This window comes from Corythoichthys intestinalis, chromosome 6 (assembly GCF_030265065.1).
Source record: "Corythoichthys intestinalis isolate RoL2023-P3 chromosome 6, ASM3026506v1, whole genome shotgun sequence".
Lineage (NCBI taxonomy): Eukaryota > Metazoa > Chordata > Actinopteri > Syngnathiformes > Syngnathidae > Corythoichthys > Corythoichthys intestinalis.
Window position 1 is genome coordinate 39,507,501 of NC_080400.1, and position 18,878 is coordinate 39,526,378.

The 18,878-nt window shown below is 39.8% G+C and overlaps 3 protein-coding genes across 4 annotated transcripts in view; 1 reads left to right on the forward strand and 2 right to left on the reverse strand.

Moving 5' to 3' along the window:
• Positions 1 to 5,168, reverse strand: part of unc119a (unc-119 homolog a (C. elegans)) — a 29,174-nt gene extending 24,006 nt beyond the window's left edge. Inside the window, exon 1 of one of the 2 annotated variants that reach the window (XM_057838976.1) lies at positions 4,702 to 5,168. In XM_057838976.1, the coding sequence (XP_057694959.1) occupies positions 4,702 to 4,825 (124 nt within the window). In that variant the 5' untranslated portion in view covers positions 4,826 to 5,168. The remainder of the gene's footprint in view (positions 1 to 4,701) is intronic. The other variant, XM_057838977.1, reaches the window with a different exon arrangement.
• Positions 5,169 to 7,440: 2,272 nt separating this feature from the next.
• crybb1l3 (crystallin, beta B1, like 3) lies at positions 7,441 to 10,770 on the reverse strand. Its single transcript, XM_057838975.1, has 6 exons — positions 10,742 to 10,770; positions 10,233 to 10,306; positions 10,029 to 10,147; positions 9,787 to 9,919; positions 8,328 to 8,470; positions 7,441 to 8,235 (listed from the first exon to the last, which is right to left on the reverse strand). The coding sequence occupies exons 2-6, from the start codon at positions 10,296 to 10,298 to the stop codon at positions 8,049 to 8,051; spliced, it is 648 nt and encodes a 215-aa protein (XP_057694958.1). The 5' UTR covers positions 10,299 to 10,306; positions 10,742 to 10,770; the 3' UTR covers positions 7,441 to 8,048.
• A 4,797-nt stretch (positions 10,771 to 15,567) lies between these two features.
• On the forward strand, positions 15,568 to 18,224 carry cryba1a (crystallin, beta A1a). The gene is made up of 6 exons (XM_057839136.1): positions 15,568 to 15,654; positions 16,204 to 16,270; positions 16,417 to 16,535; positions 17,188 to 17,329; positions 17,488 to 17,630; positions 17,740 to 18,224. The coding sequence occupies exons 2-6, from the start codon at positions 16,232 to 16,234 to the stop codon at positions 17,885 to 17,887; spliced, it is 591 nt and encodes a 196-aa protein (XP_057695119.1). The 5' UTR covers positions 15,568 to 15,654; positions 16,204 to 16,231; the 3' UTR covers positions 17,888 to 18,224.
• Positions 18,225 to 18,878: the final 654 nt, after the last annotated feature.

The following is an 18,878-nucleotide window of genomic DNA, read 5'->3' on the forward strand; positions in this document are numbered from 1 at the left end:
TTGTCCCAATGTTATAGCTTATTGTTATGGTTTTAAAAGGACATTGCGTTGGGGCCTGGGGGGCTGTATTATAAGTATAAAAACTTCCCAAATTATTATTTTTATAATTGTCCTGTTGCTGAATCACATCATTTTGCTGTGCAACAGGAAGGTTTAATATAATCCCTATGGTAATGTTTGTAGTATGACGGAATTTAAGTTGGACAGAACAAGGTTTGAGAGGGAGCAACCTCGCAGAATAAACGGAATTTAAAAGGCAATGGTACATCTGTGAAGAACAAATGTGACAAGGAGAAAAAAAATAGGATGTAAAAGTAGGGCTGACAATCACTTTGAAGTGCCAATTACTTTAGGAAAGAACTTTAGTTCAAATGAGAGAAAGTTTTTAGAAGAATATTCACACGGTCAAGTGATCTACAGTAGCAACTCCGACTCTGCTTCAACTACATGAAATCACTGTCACAGGCAACTCAATATTGGGCTACTGGAATCCAAGAGAAAAGTCATACGACAGGTTCAGAGATACAGTGGGGCAAATAAGTATTTAGTCAACCACCACTTGTGCAAGTTCTCCTACTTGAAAAGATTAGAGAGGCCTGTAATTGTCAACATGGGTAAACCTCAAACATGAGTGACAGAATGTGGGAAAAAAGAAACAGAAAATCACATTGTTTGATTTTTAAAGAATTTATTTCCAAATTAGAGTGGAAAATAAGTATTTGGTCACCTGTAAACAAGCAAGACTTCTGGCTGTCAAAGAGGTCTAACTTTTTCTAACGAGGTCTAACGAGGTCGAACGAGGTTCCGCTCGTTACCTGTATTAATGGCACCTGTTGTAACTCACTATCGGTATAAAAGACACCTGTCCACAAACTCAGTCAGTCGCACTCCAAACTCCACTATGGCCAAGACAAAAGAGCTGTCAAAGGACACCAGAGTAAAAATTGTAGATCTGTACCAGGCTGGGAAGACTGAATCTGCAATAGGTAAAACTGTGGGAGCAATTATTAGAAAATGGAAGACATACAAGACCACTGATAATCTCCCTCGATCTGGGGCTCCATGCAAGATCTCACCCCGTGGCGTCAAAATGATAACAAGAACGGTGAGCAAAAATCCCAGACCCACAGGGGGGGCATAGTGAATGACCTACAGAGAGCTTGGACCACAGTAACAAAGGCTACTATCAGTAACACAATGCGCCGCCAGGGACTCAAATCCTGCACTGCCAGACGTGTCCCCCTGCTGAAGAAAGTACACGTCCAGGCCCGTCTGCGGTTCGCTAGAGAGCATTTGGATGATCCAGAAGAGGACTGCGAGAATGTGTTACGGTCAGATGAAACCAAAATAGAACTTTTTGGTAGAAACACAGGTTCTCGTGTTTGGAGGAGAAAGAATACTGAATTGCATCCGAAGAACACCATACCCACTGTGAAGCATGTGGGTGGAAACATCATGCTTTGGGGCTGTTTTCTGCAAAGGGACCAGGACGACTGATCTATGTAAAGAAAAGAATGAATGGGGCCATGTATCGAAAGATTTTGAGTTAAAATCTCCTTCCATCAGCAAGGGCATTGAAAATGAGACGTGGCTGGGTCTTTCAGCATGACAATGATCCTAAACACACAGCCAGGGCAACAAAGGAGTGGCTTCGTAAGAAGCATTTCAAGGTCCTGGAATGGCCTAGCCAGTCTCCAGATCTCAACCCCATAGAAAATCTCTGGAGGGAGTTGAAAGTCCGTGTTGCCCAACGACAGCCCCAAAACATCATTGCTCTAGAGGAGATCTGCATGTAGGAATGGGCCAAAATACCAGCAATAGTGTGTGAAAAGCTTGTGAAGAGTTACAGAAAACATTTGGCGTCCGTTATTGCCAACAAAGGGTACATAACAAAGTACTGAGCTGAACTTTTGGTATTGACAAAACACTTATTTTTTACCCTAATTTGCAAATAAATTCTTTAAAAATCAACAATTACATTTTCTGTTTTTTTTTTTTTCACATTATGTCTCTCATGGTTGAGGTTTACCCATGTTGACAATTACAGACCTCTCTAATATTTTCAAGTGGGAGAAATGCACAATTAGTGGTTGACTAAATACTATTCGCCCCACTGTACCATCCGTTCACCCTAACCCTCAACACTGACTGATCTCTCACTAATGTGCTGGAATCAATTATCCTGTGAATGAGGTCCATTGTCATAAGAGTTAATGGCAAAAAAAGACAAAAAGGAATGAAAGTATAAGAAAAGTCATTGGACAAACAACAAAAAACATTCTACTGTGTTTTCCACACTAATTTTTGCTGTGTTGTAACTTGGTAAAAAAAAAGATGATTTTAATTTTTTTCCTACTCAGTGGTGCTTTTCTGCCTGTGCTTGGCTGCCTGTATTGTGTCTCAGTAATCGCATCATGACTGGCTGCCTCTGGGCTGTCCCGAAAAGACAAGCTTGTTTCTCTGCTGGTTTAGGCAGTCACTGGTTCACTGATATCAGGTACCACTTTTCTGTCTCTTGTGGCACAAATTGAATGACTGAATTGTGCTCTTACGTGTACAGCAAAATAAGAGCACCTATTTTTAAAGGAGAAAGAATTATTGGCAACTTGCAAACAGAGTACCTCAAATAAACACCTACATTTAGGCTCCTGAAAAAGGAATGTCTTTATCACTACATACAGTACTTCCACAGGAAAGCATTTAAAACTATTGGGGTTGGTGGAGTTCAGAAAAAAAGAGCACGAGGCAGAGCACTACAACGCAAAAAATGGACAAATTTGTATAACTAAACTAAACTAGATAGGGGATTACAAAATAAAAACAAACAAATAACAGACATTTTGCCTCACCAAGAAAGAGATAAATTGACATTTTACTTCTAATATTATCTAGCATTATCTGCACATATGAGGAAATGTGGTGCATTTACATAATACAATTTGGTTGTGGGATCATTAATTAGCTGTTGTGTGTCATGTTGGTTCATAATATGGCGTTTCCGTCCTCTGTACATAATCCAGATTACGTGTTGTCAGTGGTGAGTGGAGATTAGTGCACCATCACGGCTGATTTAGGTATTATCTCACTGATGCAGCCCTGATATAGCTTCTCCACTGAGGCAATGTCCCCGGTTCTATGGCGTTTCTGGGCATCATTTCATTCCAAATTTAGCCTTTGATATATTTTCTGATGGATAAAATACCTTAATTGGGCATTATGAAGTCAATTACGTAATAGGACTGCAATTTGCTGAAGCACGTTTGAATGTTAATAGACCATTAAATGGCTTTATCTGTTTTACCCAGTGGACATTAGTTAAGGTGGTTGGCAGCAAGAAAACAGAGGCCCGCTTGTGGCTGCAGTCATGTTGGAAATGTGAAAACTCTTTGTTGCATTATTTCTTTCAAGAACTTTACAGAACATCACTTTAAAAAAATATGTAATTTTTTATCAATACAGTACTGTTCATTGTTAATACTGTACCTAAGAACAGCCACAAGAGGGCCTCTGTTGTCAAATTGACTCAAATTTTATGATCAATAATAAAATACAATTTTTTAAATTATAGTAGCATCTAAACAAGGTGCAGAAAATTGCAACGAGTTCAAATATTTTATTGCTAGTATTTTACATTACTGTCCAATGATGTACCTTTTATTTCATGGGGAGCATAATAATGCTGGTGATTATATACAGTATGATATAACATCAAAATCCAGTTTTCCAATTTAGTTCTGTCTTTACTTCTGTTTGTTGGAAAAAAATAAATGAGATCAAATAAAGTGGGAGCAGTGGAGTGCCTGTGTGGTTTTGCATGTCACATTTCTGAAGTTAGGGGTTGGAATCCGGAAACTGGCCTTCCTGTCACATCGTAAGACTTTAAATTATCTTTAGATGTGAATGTGAGCATGGATGGTTGTTTCTGTCTTTGCACACTCCGATTGGCTGACGACCAATCCCGGGTGTACCCTGTGTCTCGCCCAAAAGTCAGCTGGAATTGGCTGAACTTCGCCTGCAACCCAAGTGAGGATAGGTAGCATAGAACATTGATGGATGGATAACAAAATTGCATTGTTATTATTATTAGTAGTAGTAGAAGTAGTACTAGTGGTTTTATAATAAAACACTCATTTAAACATGTCAATATTGTGTGGCAGTGAAGTGAATTTCATAAGTCTTACATGCCTCCAATGCAGATTTATTTTAGTCTAGCTTTTATTGTGTTTTCCATGCAGATCAGACTTGCCTTTTTTTTCTTTCTTACTGTAAGAGTAGCCAAACGTCCAATTTTTATTTAAACCACTTTGCCTCTTCTCTTCAACCAGTGTGTTACATATTTATCCAGCTGTTACATTAAACAGGTTTGTCTAACTTGAATACAATACTTTGCTTTTTAAACACTTACTTTTAAAAGCTAATTCTGTTAGAATCAGCATGCATGCACAATATGTTGCACTATATGGGCTGACTGGTTGCATTTGTTTTTGAGTGAATGGAGAGTTTTGGTGTCGCTGTCCATGGTGCATCACGTTCCTGAAGACCTCGTTGAATGCAAATATCGTGTAGCAGGATAAGCAATACAAAGTGACACAGAAGGCACAAAAGCAGATGGGCAACCCTAATCTGAAGCAGGGAGGATTTAATCGCACACCTCGCGATGCCATTTAAACGTACAGGTTCCGAAGGGACCGGGATACTCACTCTTGGTAATCTTTTGTAAACCAAGCACATCTTCTGGCGTGATGACGCTGTTTCTGCGCAGTTCTTCCTCGGTGGTGACGGGGATGCCCATGTCTGACGAGTTGCAGCCTTGCTGCACTTTCATGTCCAGCGAGGAGCACTTGAGCGTGGAACAGGCTGGCGGGAACTGGGGCTTTGCTGACAGAAATTGGAAGAAGCTGTCGGCGTCGTCGTCGTCGCCGTCGTGTTGACGGTAGCCGCGGGAGGCGATTTGTTTGCGTCGAAGACTGCCTAATACACCACGCAGGAAGCAGGCTCAGTGCCCGGGTCCAAAATAGCCCATTCTCCGTGCCTTGCACCTCCCCTTCTTCTCCTCTCGATCCGGTAAAAGATCAAAATCAGCCCTTAGCTCCCTCCCTTCATCCCTCCCTCCTTCACTCGCTCATCGGCTCTAACACAGGCTAATCCAAATCCTGCGGCTTTAAACGAGTGCCGAGCACGCCTGACAGTCTGCACTCGTCTGCTCATCGTCACTCTGCGGACCATTTTAGACATAGTCCCCATCTCTCTCTCTCTCTCTCTCTCTCTCTCTCTCTCTCTCTCTCTCTCTCTCTCTCTCTCTCTCTCTCTCTCTCTCTCTCTCTCTCTCTCTCTCTCTCTCTCTCTCTCTCTCTCTCTCTCTCTCTCTCTCTCTCTCTCTCTCTCTCTCTCTCTCTCGGAGGAAAACAAATCATGTTTTATGAATGTTGGTAAAATACATAAAAAAAGAAGTCACATATTCGTCGTTACTGAAACACCTTGAATAATTTTTGAACAACATGTTTTAACTGGCCTCTGATTTCAAGACCAGTTATCATGAGCCACGAAATTTGGCACACTTTGCCTGAGCACCAAGTAGTGTGAGAGCCCTAACTGTAATGCACGGGACTATTATTACGGCCCAAGCACCAAGTAGTGCGAGAGCCCTATTTTAATGCAAAGGATTATTATTTTTCTTTTTTCAGGGCAAATGAAAATAGGAAATTTGGAGGCCTTAACATGCTTGAAAAATTCCCCCAAATTTGTACATACATGCAGACTGGTGTACATTTCGATAAGTTTGCGACCTTGCGATAAACCGTAACAAAATGGCTCTACATCGCTCCCTTGAATTTTTCAAAAAGGCCTCTCCTATTAGGTGTTTTTTCATCATAGAATGATACAAATTAGGGAGTCGATACCTTGTGCAAAACGGCACCAAAAAGTCCTATAGACCCATAGCCGAGACCCGTGTATTTTGGTTTGAATGTGAAAAAATACGCAATTTTGGTCGATTTACACGGTGTACATTTGACATTGGCGCTGAGGGAGTTAGTTGGATCCTCCTCAAATTTGGTGAGATTGTTCATGAGGCATATGAGATCGAAATGGTGAGTTTTCAATAATGGGCTTGACCCAGGCGGAGTGCCAAAGTCTGCCCTTTTTTGGCAACACGCCAAATTCAGTAAATGACTAATAACTGGCTGATACAACCTTCAGTCTTTTTCAGATCAGGCATGTATGAGAGGTATCTCAGCCTGAACACGACTGCATTGAAATATTACCCATCAGGCCTGGCGCCCCCCAGCTGGAAACAGGAAACGCCCGTTTTTTTCTAGACAGGCTCCTTTTCCAAGGGGAAAAAAAAAGTCGGTTTACCTCAAACCTGCATCAGGGGAGTCTTAAGACATGTGTTCAGGTGCCTTATGAAAAATATTGAGGTTTCGTTGAAGCAGAAGGGTCCAAACAGGAAAGTGACAATGACCGTTGCCATTTTATCTCACCATACATTTTGAACAGTAATGACCTGGCAGATATACAACATATCTGCACCAAATTTCCCGTGCTTGATTATAGTAGTACCCCGAAGGGTCCTGTACGGGTCATTCGCATCAACCCTACAGCACCAACTAGTGACAACAGAAAGTCACTCATTTTACTTATACATGTCCAGTTCCTTTCAGATTGGTCAGTGTAAATACAAGACCTTTTTGTAATATTACATTTCATGTCCACAAATGTCTGTCTGTTGTCATAACAACCCTTTACACGCCACTGTTGTCATAACGACCCTATACACTCCATTAAAAGGAAGTCGATTTCTTCTGAGACTGAGGCAGCTTATAGAGCCATGAAATTTGGCACAATTGGTCGAATTGGCCCATTTTTCAACTGGGTGTGTGAATGTATTTCTCCTCTCACGGTATACAAAAACATTTCTGTCAGCCATGCCCACAACACAAAAGAGGCTCCACACAAATAAAGAGGCGAGTTTCAAGCATATGTAAGTGTCTATCGAGATAACGAGAGGGGGATGATCTGCCACCACCCTGAGCTGCGTGCTGTCCTAGTTGCATGATGTCCGAGTTGCGGCAAACTGCAAGGGCCCGTTCAGTCCTGCTTGCAGGCCTAGTTTAATCTGTTGTGTGTAAGTATAGGTATATGTGGCGATCAGTGATTTATATGGGTTCAGAGTCATTATGGGCCTCCGAAGTAAAGCATAACTACATGATGAGTGGCAAAATTGTGTTTGATGCTACTATTAACATTTCTAACGCCTGGTGATATTTATCAAAATATGACTATTTCAAAGAATAATTATAATCCGGCGAATATAGTTTAAAAAAAAAAAAAAAAAAAAAAGGCATGACACTTTGTTGAAATAGGAGAGCTAAAAAAATGTGGAATAAAACTTTGACAGTCTGACAAAGTATGTACTTTATTAGTTTGTATTTGTTTCCATTGGAAAGTTCCAGATTCCAGCATCCCTGAGAATGTAATAATGTAATAGTTATTCTTGATGGGAACCTAGAGGTGCTCAAATGGACCAGCTAAAAGATAATAATGTCTGAAAAAGGTACACTCCTGGAGAGCCACTAGAGGTCCTGTGTGCTGTTCTGAGAAGATATGCATGGCTGCATGTTCGTATGTGAGAGCTGTCCATGGTAATACATTATATGGGATCATTCAGTTGTTGGAATAATAATCTAACTTTATACTATGGGAAGCTTTTTTTATGCAGACTGGTTGGCACTGTTCCTCTGGAAACACACGGGTGGATATACAGTAAATGAAATATAAGGGTTGAAATAGCACCAAAACAATTTTAAAACACAAACTGCTAACTATCAAGGAAACATGATAAATCCTACGATCATATGAGGTCTGGAAACAGAGAACATTGCTACTTACTACATTTTACCAATAGTACAGCAACTTTGAAAGCCTTATTTGCTCCCAGATAATGCTGACAAAATGAGTAACAATATTCAGAAGCAATGTTCTTTGTGCATTGAAAGCGGTCGGTGAAGATTTTGCAGGTTACTTGCCCTTAAGCGTGACCTGTTGGCCTAGTAGCTTGAGCGGCTTTCAGAGTTCATCTCGAAGCAGCCTCTACGGTGTGTCTGCATGTCTTTCACTCTACGGATGGACTGAATTTGGGGTTGGTGGGCCCCCCACTCATTCCAGTGCTTAAAAGAACCCGTTTCCATGATATACTGGTAACCACGGTAGCCAGGGTATTGGTAAGCCACCCACCTTTAAAGAAGAAGGCATGGACCATAAATATGATACATACAGTAGCTATACTCACCACATACTTCCAAATGCTATACAGAGTTAACACTTACGTTGCACCAGTGACCTGAATGCTAGCGACGCGGTCCTGGAAGCCATATGACCACAGGCTTGGAATATCCTCATCACTCACTTCCATCTTGCGGCCCTCAAAGTTTGTGCATTCATATAGGCAAATTTTGTGGTCCTGGGGGTCCTACAAATGAATAAATCATTTTTGTTTACCATTCTGTGTAATGCTACTATAGGTACCAAATGGATAATCCCCACCAGTTAATTTTGACTGGTATTTCACTTGGGTGAATAAAATTGCCTATTTTTTCCTTATGTATATACAAATTACACTTAACAGATAGTAATTTGTGTTGTCACTAAGGCTAGGTTCGTACCGCAGGTCTTAATGCAGAATTCCAATTTGTTGTCATATCTTTTTCTTTGGCGTGGCCATTCATTGAGCCCATTCAAGTATTACGCATGTGCACTAATTCGCAGTCCAAGATGCGCTGAGCAAGCTGACCCGCATGCACAGGCGCATCAAAAACGACTACACACGTTGGCTCCACGTCATTCTAGGAGGATCATGTTTTGTTTTCCAAAAAAAGGACAAAAATAACAGACATTAATAATCCCCGTTTAGTCTTGTATTCAACGTTTATATGAACTGATAGAACGCATGATCGCGCCGTGCATGCATGATGCACACACTTAAGCCTAATGTGTGTGTGCCAGTTTGCCCCGACTCGGCCATGTAAGCAATACTGAAATAATGCTCATTTGGTTCACAGAAAGAAATCCAAGCATCATCAGGCTTATACTTTTCTTCATTTTAGTTTTTTATGACAGTGATCAAGCCCGTCTACTGCGAGAAAGCCGAGTTCAAGCTAGGCGCTAACGCTAATGCACAGCTACATCGCTGCCATCTTGCCTGCTGCTCTCACTTTTTGCTGACGTAATTGCTGCATGAATTCCGATTCGGGAGACTTGACAGTTCGTTGCCACATTCTGGAAAAATGTGACCCAGATCGGATTCAAACCACATATTAAAGTGACCCATATCGGATTTTAAATGGTCCACTTCTATACGACTTGTCACGTTCAGACCTTCAAGGTAATGCCTCACTCGAGTCGGAAAAACACGACAAATCGGATTCGTGCTTTAATACCTGTGGTCTGAACCTAGCCTTAGACTTCTTTTATAATATTTACATTTCAACGTAATGTACACATTATGTCTGATTGGAATTAGTCGAATGGTAACATGTACATCCCTCCCACCCCACAGTTGGAAAAAAATTCTTCAAGTCTAAGAAAATCATCATCATATTTTCCGTTTGATTCAAGATTTAAATGATTTTAGAATGTTAAAATGATGCTTAAAACCTTGCATATCGTGAAGCCTTTCTCTTGGCTGCAATCAGAAGTCTTATAGATCAGCCTCAGACACAATCATTGTTGGATTGTCACTCCCCCTTGCACTAAACTGACATTGAATATCTATAACACTGAACTTACCATTTTGACTGGCCTGACTGACATTAGACGGTCACACCTGTAGCTGTTGGACCAGGTGTCCCATCTAGGGTATTCTCCCTTCTCCAGCATGAACATCTCACCAGTCAAGTTCTGCTGCTCAAAGCCCACCCAGCTGCCATGATACACAAAAAAGACCCACACACATATTACATACTGAATCTAATTGTGATTGTGATTCTTCCACCAGACTGATTTATGGTACTCTACTACTCATGACTTACGGTCCATTCTCTACACGGATGGAGCCGATTTTCTCCAGCCCCTTGTCACTCAGATTACGGCACTCTGCAAACAGCTCAATTTTACGGCCTTGGAAGTTTTCAAATTCATAGAGGTGAATCTGTGGCGAAGCACAATAGTTTTGTTATGATGGAAATTCTAAATAGTATGGCTGCTCATTCACTCATCTGCATGCATACTCGTACCTTATGACTTCGCAGGCCCATGGCAGAGTGACTGCCAATGCTGCCTTGAGCACCAGAGTGAGACATTGCCAGATCTACATAGAAACAGGATGAAACACACATTAAACATGCAGTGTACAGTGTCCACTTTTACTCCTAAAATCTAAATACAGTAAATCACACTATAATTTGACACAGCAATGTAATATTCAATTAAATCAACACAACGATCTAACAGATTACTGTCATCAAGTTTTATCAGCAGAATTTTTTCTGTGTTAGAAATCTATTCACTGAAAATCTAACAAATGTAAAACATTTAATGTAAAAGATGAGCAAAACTGAGATCAATTTTTTGTCAGTTATACATTCTCAGTGAGCCGCTCAATTGAAAGAATAAATTAATCACACCCTGCTGCACTTTATGTTAATGTTCCATCTGTTCCCTCAAGAATCAGAAAGAAGATTCACACACCGAAAACATCAGTCCCATCCCTCTATCTATTCCAGGTTATACAGTGAGAACTTACTTTCACACAAGCAGCTTGTAATGGATGGCTCTTTAAATAAATACTGAGAAAGCGAGTGAGGATGTATATATACATTTACGTCCAGTGTGATAGTACAGAGGGAGGTTTCTGACTTCTTATTGGCTAGTTGCTGTTTTGGAGGACAGAGCGAGGGTTCAAAAGTCACGTTGCTTTGAAAAGTCGTGCTGACTTGGCTGACTGTTTTGTTGTACAGCCCAGTTGGAATAGGGACATTTACTGTCATCAGCACAATGTTAAACACACACACATACACACAATAATGCATGTTTCAGATACTTGATCAGAGGCTTAGGATTTAGATTAGGGCTTACAAAGCCTCCTCAGAAGAGTGGCAAATTCCACTTTCATCAGTTTCAAATTATTTCATTGACTGTTGTTGCTTTTACTTTCTCTAACAGAAGTTTGCACTGTGCCTACTGTCAAACAGAGAGGACAGTAGGTTATGTTCGAAGGCTGCTTTGTCCTATCTGGTTTTAATCTGTGCAAAGTGCAATGAAATCTAAGTACTGAAAATGAGTAATTTAGTTTAGATTCATTTTAACTAGTGATGCACGATAATACATTTTTCAACCGATGCCGATAACCGATAATTTCCTCCTCATTCCAACCGATAACCGATAATGTCAAGCCGATAATTCTATTAAAAGATTTATGTAAAATTTTAAAGTATACACAAAAGAAAATATTACTGTGCAAAAATATAATTTATTGCTCTTTCTTTCAACATAAAATATGAACAAGTCGTCAATTCCAACATCAAAATAATGACAGATTGTCTGACATTGTGTAATGGTAAACTTTTGGCAACAATTACTTACAGAGTAAATACCTAAGTTGCACAAAAATGCCTTTAAAAGTAAGCCATTCCTAACATATGTAACATTAATACACTGCAAAACACACTTCCTTAAAACTAGTCAGTTTAAAGTGTAAATCTATTGGAAATAAGTGAAATTATCTGCCAGCGCTTCAAGTGTATTTCGCTCAGATTTCTTGGAAGAAAAATAGCTAGCTGAAAATAATCTTAACAGCCTTTTTTTAAGCAATACATTATTATACTTAATCCTAAAAAAAAAAAAAAAAACTTGGAAGGAGAAAAGATTTTGAATAATATTTGTGGCTACAGAATATTATTGTTATTTCATTACAACAGGAATGTGCATATTTAAATTGATAAGTGTTAATAAGTGCCAGTAAGTTTTGATTATCTACTGTGACTGTAATTGAGCAGACAAATAAGTTAAATTAATTTGAAAAGTGTTTGCTAATGTTATATGCTTTGTTGCACACTGTGAAAATGATTAACTCAAAAGAGCGAGATGTCATGAACCCATTCTGCAGCGCTTTGTTTACATTTGTGGCACTCACGACATTTGCTTTACAGCAGCTAAACTGATACACGGCAGTTCTATTTGGATGGAGTTGGCGCTCGCATCTCCTTGCATGTTGTTTTGTGCCTGAGTTTTGTTTAGCCGAAAATAAAGGCAGCGTTACAAAGTCATCTGACCGCTCGTCATTTTACATACTGAATGCATTATTGACTGGCTGACTTCGTTTTCTCCATGTTTAAATTATCATCTAACCACTGTGCCGTCATGATAAGCTTGCTTACTGGACATCACTTTTCCAAATGTACGTGGTGAAAATGTGATTGGCATGTTTTTCATGAAGAATGGTGGTCGTATAAACTGCATTATTTTTTTATCCAGGGCTTTGGCTCTCGGGTCATTTTGGTAGAAAAAAATCGTGTTTCGTCTCGGCGGCGGCTACGTTCGTACCGGATAATCCGCCCGCACCGGCCGGTTTGCCGCGGCGTATTCGGGGCCTGGCTCTGCTCAAACGGCGTGAGGGAACGCTCGAGAAACCGGGGTGTTCGCCGGAGGTCCTGAAGCCGGGGAACCGGGCTCTGCCCGCCCCGCCAACGGCGCGGTGGCGGCGGCCTGCCGGACTGGCCAGTGCGGCGGGCTCCGTCGGAAGACGGCTACTTGCCGACTATCGGTCTCCAGTCGTGCCGGTGTTTAGCCTTAGATGCGAGTTTACCACCCGCCTTGGGCTGCTTTCCCAAACAACCCGACTCTGTATTGTCACAAGCCCCGTAGTTTAACTTAGTGTTTACAATAGCTTTAGCATTCCCGCTAGCAGCAGCCTCGTATTTGTTCCAAAAATGCTGGGTTAGTGGTTTTGAATGAGGACGCTTTCTTTCGGCCTCGTGGAACTTCTGCGGTACATGTTTCGCAGATGGCGAGAGCGTCGGCTTTTTTAGTAACAGCCGCCATAATATTTAACTATTTCTTGTCGTGTAACTCCGCCTCCTCAACCCCTCCTCCCTCAGGGGCTTCAGAGAGGGGAGGGGTTGAGGAGGCGGCGTGCTGAATTCTTCGGTTGTGCACATTTGGAGGCTAAATCAAGTATATAATTATCGGATTGCATTATCGGTTGAATTTTTTTATTATCTGGATTATCTGTGTGACGGCATAATTGCCATTATCGGCCAATAATTATCGGCGACCGATATTATCGTGTATCTTTAATTTTAACAATGATCTAGGAAAATTTGATAAAACACAAGTGTTATATTTAAATATGGATTATTCTGTGATGAAATAAAAAAACGTAAGTGAACACAAAATCTTGAAAATGACTTGCAAATGATTTTTCTCATTTGGAATACAAGCCAGACGCAGTCGAGATATGAACAACTCGCATACTGCAAATACTATAAAATAAAAAAAAAAATAAAAACAAATATAGCATCTAAAGTTGTAAATCTTTGTAAGATCCTGACTAGTTGTATGCAAACCATTTTTGGGGTTGTATTTCTTATTGACTGTGCAATACAAAGTACTGGTAAATGTGCCTGGATCTCGAGATTGTTTGGTGTCCTATAAACCCAATTGTCTGGGCATACAATTGTCATGTTATAATTTTGAGACACTAAAAATTGAGAAACTTGGCTTGAAACACCTGCAGTTGCTGACTGGTAAATACTAGAGTTGGTCGAAAATGACTTTTAAACCGATAACTTATATCCCAATATTTTCTAAGTCCAAAAATATAAAATAAAATATGCGGCTGTGGACTTAACATTCATTAATTCATTTTCCATGCTGCTTTTTCCTCACGAGGGTCGCGGAGGTGCTGGAGCCTATCTCAGCTAACTATGGACACCCTGAACTGGATGCCAGCCAATCGCAGGGCACATGGAGACATACAACCAACAGCACACACTCATACCTATGGACAATTTAGAGTGCTCAATCAGCCTACCATGCATGTTTTTGGGATGTGGGAGGAAACCGGAGTTCCTGGAGGAAACCCACGCAGGCACGGGGAGAACATGCTAACTCCACACAGGAAGGCCGAAGCCTGGGATTGAACCCTTGATCTCAGAACTGTGAGGCGGACATGCTAACCACTCAGCCACCAAGCCGCCTTGGACTTAACATATTATGGCCAAATTTATTGTGATGCCCCACTGGATGCTTTAATAATGATACTGCTCAGATAACAAATCTCAAGCAACTTAATTTGGAGACATCTAATGGTCAATATAAGCATAACTACTGTGCTAAGCTGTGACTAGCCCTTGTACAAAGGCAGAAAGTTTCTATATTCACATTTCACATTTTAAAATGCTTTTCTCGGCTATAATATCGGGCAACTCTTGTAATACCATATCATGTGATCAAAATGTTTGTACAAATACACTATGTCACACTGATTTTTTTTCCCAGTCTATGACAAACTTCAATTCATAGTGGAGTATGTACACGCATTGATATGGCAACTCACTGGTAATGCAATTAGAATATCAAGTTTAAAATGAATTGCCTTCAAACAATTTTCACTTTAATCAGGTATTTTTATTTAATAGTAAGGTATTGCATTGGATCTGTAATTTGCAAAATTAACATTTGAATTTGTATTATTTGCCCTGTATTTATAAATAGAACAAAAAAATCAGGGTTGATGAGTGTGACAATATGCTACCTCAGGAAAGCAAAAAATGTGAGTAATGCATAACACCACAGGCAGAGGGTTTTAAAAGGTCAGTTGTCAGTGAGTGAAAATGGTTGTGTGTTGGTAAGTGTATTTCATGGTGTGCCCAGCATGTGTGATTAAATGCACTTCTGTCAATGGCAGTGTACGCATGTGCATTAACGAGCATATGGGCACAAAGAAGTGAGAGACAAGGTGAAAGCAGATTGAGGTGATGGGGATAGACATGAGCCATGGATTCTGTACAGTAAGTAGCCTACTTTTTTTTTTTTTTTTTTTTAACTCTTTCACTACTAAAGACGTAGAGTATAAACAATGTTAATGATGTTCAACTGCTAATAACTAAAAAACGAAAAAGAGTAAGAATTTTACTTATCATGAAAGATGGGAATCTAACCTTTCTGTGAGTTCTGTGTTCATGTAGACATAGAACACAATAATTTGTGGTGCTTGAAAGAAGGGGAGGTCTTGTGACATGATGTTTGGTAGTGAATGAGATAAAAAGTAAAAATTAAACTCATTAGAATGAAAAGTTCTATATCCAAGGAAATACTAGTACACAATGAAATCTTTAATTAACAGTGTTTTCACTTTCTGTGATGATCATTGCTGTGGTTGATACAGTGTATGATCTGCTGTTCTTCTCCAACTTGTGCTTATCTGCACTGGGCATGTTGCCCTTCATCCAGTTGGACTATGGCACATTAAAGCCCAGTAGCTCAGTGTTGAACAATGGCGTGAGCAGCAATGTGCTGACTGTAGTCGGGACCTACCAGCCCTGTCACTTTTCAGCACTGCTGTGTATAAATAGTCCCCCATGCTGAGGTCAGAACGCCGTAATTGTGGAACAGCCCCCTGTCAACACTGCGCCGCTATTCTTTGGGGTCTGTCAGGTAAGCCATCATTCTATTCAGCCTATGGGAGCGCATTGTCTCTTTACATTTTTGTGTCCCATGCCTTTGCTGTTTCTGCTGAGACACATAAATGTATAAGTGAGGTCTAAGCACACAATGACTAACCATAGGAGGACATACAGGTTAAGCATGTGCAAACCCTCTGTAGATCCAGAGTTATACCAAATATCTGTTGGTAACACTAAATATTTCTAATATTCTGAAAATACAAAGAACCTCTTTTAGTAGGATAAATATGATATACAGTATTGTATTGTCAAGTGAACACCTTCTTCACAGTTTCATTTGATGGAATGCCAAGTTATCTTTTAATTTTTGTAAAGGCAAAATTCTTTTGTGCAGTTCTTCAGTTCGATCTCATATAATGTGCAGAAAGTTATACAATCTTAATATTCTTTCTACAGTACATTACTATCAAAATAAACTTTCTTTCATATAAACATAGAGATAGGTGAATATGGTTATCTCAGTGTGCCTTTCAATGGCATGATTAAAAAAAAATTTTTTTTTTCAATCTCTGCTCTATAGCTAAATCACCCCTACAAGAAACAACAGCATGACTCAGAATAATCCTAACCCAATGGGCCCATGGAAGGTGAGTCTTGGCTCTCTGGATGGAAGGTTATTTACCAAAGTTGATGATTACTAATGCTCGGTCTGATCCTAATTATACCAATGATGTGTCGATCTGTCAATGTGTGTCATATGCATATGCATCGATTTACTTAATGTCCACCCCAGATCACAGTTTATGACCAGGAGAACTTCCAGGGAAAGCGTCTCGAGTTTACCTCCTCCTGCCAGAACATCACTGAGTCTGGCACTGACAACATTCGTTCCCTGAAGGTGGAGTGTGGAGCGTAAGTCATGAATCGTATAGTTGTAATATAAACACACAAATATTATTAATTAATGAACTATCTGTGATCCTGTATCTGTATATATTCCTACCTGTGAAGTAATGGAAGGGACATTTAAAATGTATTTGCTTAGCTGCTGTGCAAGTTCTTTGTTGGAAGTAAGGTGAAAGGCTGTGTTTATTATACAGTACATAACTGTATATTCTATGAAGGTCCCCATGATTCACTGAGCACTTTTTGTCCAATTTCATTCTTTTTTTCTCTCCAGTAGGGCAGGCTCACTTCTCCTTAATGTATCACATCATGATTTAAAGATAAATTCCCAACCGAATTATAATTAAAAGGTTTTTGAGGGGCCAACAGTTGCACTCTGGAGGATTAACAAATTTCAAATTTACTGATGTTTTGCCTGTTTTGCAGCTGCTTTGGTAGCGTTGACATTCAATAATTTCACCACTTATCATAGTGTATTGGAACAGAGGTCACTATTTTTGATCTGCCTCTGTTTCATTTAGAATACTAAAAAAATGAATATTTTTATTTTTGATGTATGATTCAGATACAATGGAATTGGTTAATCGCTTTGCTTTCCCACATGATGATTTTGTCAGTCCCTTAAGTTTATAACAGTTTGACATTGAATGTGGGACAGTTGGGCAGGATATGAACACTCCAGCTTCTGTGGACAGCAGTTTGTGTTGGAGAGAGGGGAGTACCCTAACTGGGAGTCGTGGAGTGGCAGCAATGCCTATCACACTGAGAGGATGATGTCCTTCCGCCCCATCTGTTCTGCTGTAAGTCTTTCTCCAATCTGTGAAAATGAGTCAATTTTTTTATAGCACACAGCCTGATTCACTTGCCATTAGAGCTGAATGACTGACAGAATTACTTCTGGTTAGTGCTAAAAATAACAGGCACCAGTGTTTACTAATCGACACCGGGATTTTTACAGAGCCACAAGGAGTCAAAGATGGTGGTGTTTGAGAAAGAGAACTTTATGGGAAGCCAGTGGGAGATAAATGATGACTACCCATCACTGCAGGCCATGGGCTGGGGAACCAATGAGATTGGATCCATGCAAGTTAAGAGTGGCGCGTAAGTTTGCACATTTAGATGATGATTTATAGGATTTTTAGAGAAAGTCAGAATCACAATTTGCACTAATTAAAAAAATCTAAATTTGCCACCTTTATTCTTGCTACAGCTGGGTGTGCTACCAGTTCCCTGGTTACCGAGGTTACCAGTACATTCTGGAGTGTGATCACCATGGTGGCGAGTACAAACATTACAGAGAATGGGGCTCTCATGCTCAGTCGTTCCAGGTGCAGTCACTGCGTCGCATCCAGCAATGAGCTGTGTCGTCTTCTTGGCTAAAAGCCTCATGGCTTCCTGCTCCCTCTCTTTCATCCATAATCATTCCAGCGTTCCCTTGTTTCGGCACTTCTGCTTTCGTCTGTTGCTAGATGGAAATTTGTGAGGAGAAAAAAAATGTTGATGACTGAATGGGTTCAATGACAAAGAGAGGGATAGGAGAGGCAGCAGCAGATCAACTCTGCTGAGAATGAGATGACAATTGAAAGTGTCTTGAGATGTCTGTGATGCAATGACGTGAGTAGTCCTATCACTGGTGTAAGAGAAAACGAGCAAGTCAAAATAAAGACTAAAACTAGTGTCTGCTGCTAACAATCACCTACTTGTTTGAAATGTATGTTTCAATGCAGTACGTATTCTCATTCATTGGACACATTAGTGTAAGAACACATATATAAATGTGCACTTAAATAAGACCAAATAAAGGCTTTAATTGGATTCCACATCATAATACAGATTGCTTGTATCATTTTGTCTTTTTATTGCTGACAAAATATTTTGACTTTTTCTTTTCAGTGTATGAGCAGAGCAATTCTATACCACTATTAACTACAAACACATGCACAATGACAAACAACACTCTGACATAAATATAGAACTTGATCATGAAAGAATGAATGAATGAAACGAGTAATTATTTTCATTCTGATTTACACTAATTACCGGTAATATTATTGAAAATGAATACCGGTTTCATTTCCCTGAGCAAAAGATACATTATAAGTAGGAATCAGCGACCGAAAATATGTGACATAAAATTGTAAAAAATATAAGCCTTACTGTAATTCATTTCACATGGATTATGCGTGATAATAATAGCTGTCTGTTTTGTAAACGCACATGAAGTAAAAATGGCAAATAACCCACTCGATATGAACATAGAAATGATTTAAAAAAAAATTTTATGAACAAGCATATCAGAAATACTATACGTAGTCATAACAAAATTTATCCTCGAGGAAAATATTTTTG

What these genes read in the sequence shown, in the direction of transcription:
- crybb1l3 (XM_057838975.1), bottom strand. Translation starts at nt 10,298, where the DNA reads ATGTCTCACTCTGGTGCTCAAGGCAGCATTGGCAGTCACTCTGCCATG. An exon ending in TGGGCCTGCGAAGTCATAAG is followed by an intron (nt 10,148 to 10,232) that starts GTACGAGTATGC and finishes GCTTCGCCACAG; the next exon opens with ATTCACCTCTATGAATTTGA. An exon ending in CAGTCAGGCCAGTCAAAATG is followed by an intron (nt 8,471 to 9,786) that starts GTAAGTTCAGTG and finishes ATTCATTTGTAG; the next exon opens with GACCCCCAGGACCACAAAAT.
- cryba1a (XM_057839136.1), top strand. Translation starts at nt 16,232, where the DNA reads ATGACTCAGAATAATCCTAACCCAATGGGCCCATGGAAG. An exon ending in TCCGCCCCATCTGTTCTGCT is followed by an intron (nt 17,330 to 17,487) that starts GTAAGTCTTTCT and finishes GGATTTTTACAG; the next exon opens with AGCCACAAGGAGTCAAAGAT. An exon ending in ATGCAAGTTAAGAGTGGCGC is followed by an intron (nt 17,631 to 17,739) that starts GTAAGTTTGCAC and finishes TTCTTGCTACAG; the next exon opens with CTGGGTGTGCTACCAGTTCC.